At 42.5% G+C, this 8427-nt stretch overlaps 1 protein-coding gene across 1 annotated transcript in view; it reads right to left on the bottom strand.

The window, feature by feature from the left end:
- Tmc2 (transmembrane channel like 2) overlaps positions 1-8427 on the bottom strand; it is a 68182-nt gene that overhangs the window by 2391 nt on the left and 57364 nt on the right. Inside the window, exons 16-18 of the mRNA XM_031373657.1 lie at positions 5486-5611; positions 2799-2877; positions 1449-1566 (exon numbers count right to left, since the gene is read on the bottom strand). Of these exons, the coding sequence (XP_031229517.1) occupies positions 1449-1566; positions 2799-2877; positions 5486-5611 (323 nt within the window). The remainder of the gene's footprint in view (positions 1-1448; positions 1567-2798; positions 2878-5485; positions 5612-8427) is intronic.

Raw genomic sequence — 8427 nt, 5'->3', positions numbered from 1 at the left:
TTGAGACAGGGTTTCTCTGTGTAGCCTTGGCTGTTCTGGAACTCACTCTGTAGACCAGGCTGGCTCAGACTCAGAAATCCGCCTACCTCTGCCTCCCAAATGCTGGGATTAAAGGCGTGCACCACCACTGCCCAGCTAAACAAACTTGGTTTTGCCTGGAGATGCCAGGGATTGAACCCAGGACCTCCCACAGGTGAAGCGTGTGCTCTACCACTGAGCTACATCCCCCAGTCCATAGGAGAAACTTTTCACCCTTTCCCACCAGCTTATTCTATGTGGTATATCTCTTTGAAAGTTATTATTAGTAGTAGTTTTTTTCCAAGACAGGGTTTGTCTGTGAAGTTTTGGCTATCCTGAAACTTGTTCTGTAGACCAGGCTAGGCTAGCCTTGAACTCACAGAGATCTGCCTGCCTCTGTCTGTGGAGTGCTAGGATTAAAGGTACATGCCATCACTGCCTGGCAGAAGTTTTTATTATTATTTATGTATATGAGTGCTTTCCTTGCATGTATGTTTATGGGCCATGTGCGTAGTGCCCAGAGATGCCAGAAGATAGCATTGGACTGTGAGCTGCCACATGAGTGCTGGAAATAGAACCTGATCCTTTGGGAGCAGCCAGCTCTCTTAACCTCTGAGCTGTGTCTCCAGCTCTAGCATGTCTCCTTTTAGAAAGCACAAAATACTCTCAAAAAAACAACAACAAAAAACAAACAAACAAAAAGGGCCGGGTAGTGGTGGCACACGCCTTTAATCCCAGCACTTGGGAGGCAGAGGCAGGCAGATTTCTGAGTTCGAGGCCAGCCTGGTCTACAGAGTGAGTTCCAGGACAGCCAGGACTATACAGAGAAACCCTGTCTCGAAAAAACAAAAATAAAAACAACAAAAAAGAAAAGAAAAGAAAGAAAAGAAAAAGAAAGTACAAAATACGACCTCTGGGGCTGGAGAGGTGGCTCAGCGATTAAGAGCACTGACTGCTCTTCCAAAGGTCCTGAGTTCAAATCCCAGCAACCACACATAGTGGCTCACAACCATCAGTACAGCTACAGTGGTACTCATATACATAAAATAAATAAATAAATCTTTGCCAGACGGTGGTGGCGTATGACTTTAAACCAGACACTTGGGAGGCAGAGGCAGGTGGATTTCTGAGTTCGAGGCCAGCCTGTTCTACAGAGTGAGTTCCAGGACAGCCAGGGCTACACAGAGAAACCCTGTCTCGAAAAAGCCAAAAAAAAAAAACCCCAAAAAACCAAAAAACAAAAACAACCCAAAAAACAAAATACGACCTCTGGCATGTGTTAGTTTACTCTGTGCACCAGGGCTCCATTGAGCACTTTACATGGTCTGCTTTCCTCATCCCCTCCCAGGAGGTAGGCGCTTCATATTGCTAAACAATTATCAGATCAGTCCACGTTGACATTGGGTGAACTTTGGGGGAGGGGGAAATACCTTCTTTAGTAAGATGTAGCTGGGTGGCATTTTTGGAGCTGTTTTTGGTTGTGTCCTCTGAATATGTGACTTTGGCTTTTCCCTTGATGGATTTATGGTTCTTCTCAACTTCACGGAGCTGGAAAAAAAAAAAAAAGGAGCTGGGGGTGGTGGCGCACACCTTTAATCCCAGCACTTGGGAAGCAGACGCAGGCAGATTTCTGAGTTCAAGGCCAGCCTGGTCTACAGAGTGAGTTCCAGGACATCCAGGGCTACACAGAGAAGCCCTGTCTCAAAAAAAAAAAAAAAAAAAGAAAAAAAGAAAAAAAAAAAGGAATCCTTTATGCTGTTGAAGGGTATGGGTGTCTGCTGCTTAGAGCCCTGGATCATGAGAGGTGAGGGAGGAGCGTGTTTACAGTTCTTGCCAACTACCTTCGGCTGCCTGTGAGTGGTTCTACACCTAACTGGAGAGTGTAATGTGTAGCTTGGGTTCACACAGCACTTAGAGGAATGCCTACTCTTTACATTAGTGTTCTCCTGTATCTGGGCAGAAGGAGGTGTGGGTGGGGAACTGGCAGCAAGATATATAAAGTTAGTTCCAGAAGCGTGACAGGAAATGACGATGACAGGACTCAGAGATTGTTAGAGTTTGTCCTTTACAGTGTGTGTGTGTCTGTTATATGTGTATGTGAGTATGTTTGTGTATGTGTGACTCAGAGATTATTAGAGTTTGTCCTTAAGTGTATGTGCCTGTGTGTGTGTATGTGTGTGTGGCATATGTATATGTGTATGTGAGTATGTTTGTGTATATGTGAGTACGTGTGAATGTGTGTATGAGTGTGTTTGTGAATGTGTGTCTGTGTGTGTGTATATGTGTGCAAGTGTGTCTGTGTGTGTGTATATGTGTCTGTCCAGAGAGAACAGTCAGAATATTCAGAATATTAGCTGGATATCATCAGCTGGGGTAGCAGAGTATCAGTTGAGAGAAGTTGCTTGTTTATCAAGCATCTTAGGCTAACGACCAGTAGTATGTTGTTTGGTCATTTCTTTTAGTACCTATACTATTAAGGGTTCTGTGTGTGTGTGTGTGTGTGTGTGTGTGTGCTTGTGCCCAAATGTGTGAGTGCTAGTGACTGACTCTAAGCCTTGTGAATATTAAGCAATTTCTCTACCACTAAGCTGTACCATCAGCCTCTCAAATATTTCCATTCCGTGTATGCATGCTGTTGAACCCTACAGGATGCTTCCTGTAGTGCAGGCATATTGGGATTCTGCTTATAAGGAAAGCGTTGAAAAAACACAACTGACATCACAGTGCAAACCATCAAGAAACAAGAACTCGGTAGGGGATGTAGCTCCTGAGAGACTTACCGCTTGGATCTTCTTTCGCAGCTGGGCATTAGCTCTGGAAAGACTTTTTGAAACTGAGTTCAGGTAGTAGATGGCCAGACTAAAAGAGAAAAAAAAACATACTTCCTATCATCCTGGGATATCAGAAAATGACAGGAGCTGGGTGTTTTTGCTAGGATGCCTGAAATACCAAAGCTTTGTCTTTAGCAGGGTAGAGCTGGCCCTACCATCCCAGGTTCTGGACACCCTCTCCATTTTATTGAGTGTGGGCATAGCATACCATCTACCAAAGTTAAATCAAGATCGACTAAGCAATTTAAACAGACCTGTAACCCCTACTGATACAGAAGCAGTAATTAAAAGTCTCCCAACCCCCAAAAAGCACAAGGCTAGATGGTTTTAGCATAGAATTCTGTCGGACTATCAAAGAAGAGTTAATTGCAATACTCCTCAAATTATTCCACAAAACAAAAACAGAAGGAACATAGCCCAATTCTTTTTATGAGACCATGGTTATCTTGATACCTAACCCACATAAAGACTCAACAAGGAAAAGTACAGCCCAATTTCTCATATGAACTTAGATGCAAAAATTCACAATACATTACTTGCAAAGTAAATCAAAGAACACATCAAAAAGATCAACCTTCATGATCAAGTAGGCTTACTCAGAGATGTAGGAATGATTTAACGTATATAAATCGATAAATGTAGTCCACAATATAAGCAGATAGAAAGAGAAAAAACACGTGATCACCTCATTAGATGCAGAAAAGGCCTTTGAGGAAACCAACACCACTCATGATAAGTCCTAGAGAGATTGGGGATTCCAGGGCCATACCTCAACAAATAAAATCAATATACAACAAGCCCCTAGTCAACATCAACTCAAATGGAGAGAAACTCAAAGAATTCCCAGTAAAATAAGGAACAAGATGAAGCTGTCTACTCTCTTTGTACCTAGTCAATACAGTCTTAGCTAGAGCAATAAAACAACTGAAGGAGATCAGGGGATACAGACTGGAAGGGAAGAAGTCGAAGTACCTTTCTTTGCAAACCTTTATGATAGTATGCACAAGTGACCCTACGGGGCAGTTCCTACAGCAGATAAACACTTTCAGCAAAGCAGCAGGGTATAAAATTAACACAAAACCCAGCAGCCTTCCTTCCTGTGTACAAATGACAAATGGGCTGAGAAGAAATCAGGGCAATAGCACCTTTCACAATACTCTTGAATAATAGCACATACCGTGGGGCAACTCTAACCAGACAAGTGAAAGACTTGAATAATAAAAACTTTAAGACACTGAAGAAAGAAATTGAAGAAGATATCAGAAGATGGAAAGATCTCCCATGCTCATGGATCGGTAGGATGAATATATAAAAATGGTCATCCTATCAAATGTATTCTACAGATTCAATGAAATCTCCATCAAAACCTCAATGGAATTCTTCACAGAACTTGAAAGGACATTTTTCAACTTCATATGGAAACATTAAGAAAAATGTTATAGGATAGCTAAAACAATCCTGAATAAAAAAGATGTGCTGGGGGTGCCACTATCCCCACCCCAAACTATGCTACAGAGACAATAAAAAGCCAGCATGGTATTGGCATAAAAAAAAAAAAACAGACAAAAACACACAAAAACAGATCAGTGGAATAGAATTGAAGACCTGGAAATAAGTCCAAACCTGATTTTTTAATAAAGAAGGCAGAAACACACACTGGGAAAAAAGACAACAAATGGTGCTGGTCAAACTGTGAAAAGGAGAAAACCGCGGGGAACAAGCCAGTCAGAACAGTATACTGGGTTTTTTTGTGTGTTTATTTGTTGTTGTTTTTAAACAAACCAACCAGGAAGTCCCTGAGCAGACTAGATGAACTAAGCCTGGCTCCCCAAGCTTCTAAGCAATCATAACTGCTGAGAGACACTCAGATAAGCTACTTAAAGAGGCAGAGCCTGACGATATTGCCTGAAAGCCTCTTCAAGCTGCTGCGCTGCCTGCAGGCTATGAGGTGAGCTGTCATCCATGCTGGGGTGTCTTTGAGTCACTTCTGCTTCTGTAAGTGGCCCAGTAGCCCTACTTCCCTAAGCAATCCTAATCAACTCACTGGTTTACAGAGTTGAACTGTGCTGCTGGTGAAATGTTCACAGTTCCCCCGGAATGGTGTCACGCAACATTCGGTGTTGTGGTACCAGTGACCAGGTAGTAATATATCCAATGAACTACTTCTTCCAGCTAGCCTCAACTAAAGTTTCTAAATCTTCTCAAACATAGTGCCACCAGCATGTTGAAGGGGACCAACCCTTCAACAATGGTCCTTAGGAGACACCACACATCCAAGCATAAAAAACACACTCACTCTCTCAGTGTTCTGGGAAGATCAGATTCCACAGCTCTTTGATATTTTCAATCAGCCTGGTTGGTTGTGAATGCCCGAGACTCCTTACCCCTGGACAAGTAACTCTGAGACACATTGTTTCCTTGGGCTCCCAGAAAGATTTACAGTAGACTCATTCATGACAGAGGTAGTTGTATCCCTCACCCTTCCTACTCCCTGATAAACTACTTGCGTTTGAATCTGTCTCGGTCTGCTTCTGGGAAATCCAGACTAAGATAGGAAAATGGAGACCCCTGTCCAGGAAGCCTCAGCTCCTAGGAGAGGTTTCCACGAGGCAGAGTCAGGGTCCTGGGTAACTTACAACATCAGTAGGATGGCTGGAATGATCAGGCCTGGATTGGCAAGGAATGCAAAGATCTTGCCCAGGAACTTAGGGAAATCATTTTCGATGGTCTCGTGGAGGACATCATACATTCTGTTTTTCCCACTAGAGAGAGGAGAAGGCATGTTATAGTATGTGCAAAGCTCCTGTGGCACACAGGTCCATGGTTCCAAAGCTGCCACTCACCACCGCTTTTCTGAGAGAGCCAGAGTTCTGCTCCAAAAATACTAAGAAAGACGAGCCCACGAGGAACTGCCACTCTGGTTAGAACAGGCGTCTGGGCTGGCTGCAGTGTACTTACAAGCTTCCTGCCCTCAGTGCCACCCTCCCAAACTCTCAAACTACATTGCTCTTTGGTTTGAAAATAGTGGATTTCCTCCCATGTTCTCCTTTGCTATGTTGCTTGGTCTATTCCTGATCTTCTAGGCTTAAGTGATGCTTCCACTTCAGCCTCCAACTGGTGGCACCATAGGCATAGGTCTCTGTGCCAGGCCTTTGCATGTATTCTACCAGAAGAAAATTGTCTATGATTTAGTTATAAGACAAGCACTGAGTCTTCTGGGCTCATTGACCTGGAAGCAGTTCTCCTAAAGTTAATGTGGTGGAAATATCCAAGTGACTCTAAAACACAACTACAATTAATCTTCTAACTAGGAATCTGGATTGTACCAAGATGGGCTTCTGCACTATTAATAGTAGATTCATTTTTCTTCTAATTGTTTAGAATTATTGTGAAGATTGACTCCTGAAATGTTTTCCAGTGACACCTAGATACTGGTAGCCATTGAATGGTAATTAATTTTGGGCTTATGAAGTAGACTTAGGAGTTTGAAGATTCTGGTTCAAATTATTTTTTCTATAGGACACTATGATGATCTGCCTGCCTACCTGTCTATCTGTCTGTCTATCTATCTATCTATCTATCTATCTATCTATCTATCTATCTATCTATCTATCTATTTATCTATTCATCCATCCAGTATCATCTATCTATTCATCTACCTACTTATCTATCAACCTATCATCTATCTTCTATCAATCATCTACCTACCCACCCTTCTATCATCCATCTGTCTTCTTTTCCTGCATGTATGTAGCATAGGCATGTGTGTGCTGTTTATTGTAATGCTAAGTGCAGGCCCCCAAGACCTGGTTGTCTCAGAGACAAGAGAGTCCACACTAGACCCAAGTAATGCTATGTGACCTTATCCCCAAGTTATTTCTGATTGGTGAATAAAGATGCCAATAGTCAATAGCTGGGCAGAAGAGACATAGGCAGGTTTTAGGGCTCCCAGGCTTGGGGTCAGAGGAGAACCATGATGGGGAGAAGAAGGGATAGAAGAGGAAACCACCATGGGTTAGGTGAGTCATGAAATAATGGCCATGTAGATTGGCTAATTGGAGTTAAGAGCAGCCCAGATGAAACATGGAAAATTATATAATAGGATTATTGGCTGGGAAATAGACACAATAGCATAGAGGATAGATACCTGCCCAGCTCTTGTGCTGATTAAGGCTTTTTTGTAAATATAAAGGTGGTGTGGTCTTTTACCCAGGAACTAAGTGGTTAAAGGCAGGGTAGAAATCCTGGAGGGATTAAATATTACACAACACCATGAGTGAGAACTCACTCACAGCCATGATTGCTAGACCAATGTCATGAGAGGATGACCCTACTGCCATTTAATTGCTTCATCACCTTCTAAAGTTCAGGCTTTTCTCAAATTGATATAATGGCAGCTGGATTTCAACATTAGTTTCAGAGGCAACGAATCATGCTCCAACGCTAGTAACTTGCAAAGTTTAAAATATACTTTCTTGGTCTCCTTACAGACAAAGTTAACCAATGCTTAGTATAGTGCCTCCCATGTGATGGTGGTGTTGTAAGCACCTTAAGTCCCTCATCAGTGACTGTCACACAGTAGGCTTTCAGAATACTTTGGCTACCTCCACATCACTACCTCTGTCTTCCCTGGCAAGCATGTGGTCATTTGGGGCTCTTTGGCACCTTTCTTCCTTTGTGTCTTCCTCCTGCTCAAGTGCAAAGAATGATGGTGCGATTGCAACAAATCCAGAGAGAGAGAGAGAGAGAGAGAGAGAGAGAGAGAGAGAGAGAGAGAGAGAGAGAGAAGGGAGAGTAAATCAGAGCCATCAGGTCTCATTTACAAGTAAAAGAAACAAACCAGACCTGAGCTGCAAACAAAGACAAAGGATTTGGGGATCGTGCAGAGCTTCTCTCCCACTGCAGCTCTTCCTCAAATTCCATGTGCTGTAGGATTGATTTTACTCTTTTCTCAAAAATAAGTGAATTCTCTGGGCAGTGGTGGCACATGCCTTTAATCCCAGCACTTGGGAGGCAGAGGCAGGCGGATTTCTGAGTTCGAGGCCAGCCTGGTCTCCAGGTCAGCCAGGGCTATACAGAGAAACCCTGTCTCGAAAAAACAAAAAACAAAAAACAAAAAAACAAAAAAACAAAACAAAACCAAAAAAGTGAATTCATGGGTGAAGAAATTGAAACAGACATGAATACATCATGTTGTTGAGATAAAAGTGAGCAGCATGCCTCAGAATCCCAACTGTCATCGATTGTTATAAATCTGCTGCAGATGGCCAGAGTCTTGGTTCACTGGCAGCAGGAAAAGCCCTAGCCCCATAGTCAACCGTTCGCTAACTTCCCCCTTAACGTGTCCCTGATTCACACACCTAGATATAAGCACAGTAAATACCTATGAACTGCTTTGGAGGAAACAGATCAAAGACTGGCCAAGATGTAGTCCATGTCTACAGACTTATTCTATGGCATGATATAGAATGTTTTAAAATTTTGAATGAATTTTTAATTGAAAGTGGCATATGTTTTCAAATAAATGTTCAGATTTTTATGAGAATCTGAAAAGTCCATAGTAATGGGCCATGTTGTT

The sequence above is a fragment of the Mastomys coucha genome, unplaced genomic scaffold (assembly GCF_008632895.1).
Source record: "Mastomys coucha isolate ucsf_1 unplaced genomic scaffold, UCSF_Mcou_1 pScaffold15, whole genome shotgun sequence".
NCBI lineage: Eukaryota > Metazoa > Chordata > Mammalia > Rodentia > Muridae > Mastomys > Mastomys coucha.
The sequence above is the reverse complement of the archived record's forward strand: the minus strand, read 5'-3'. Positions and strand labels throughout refer to the sequence as shown.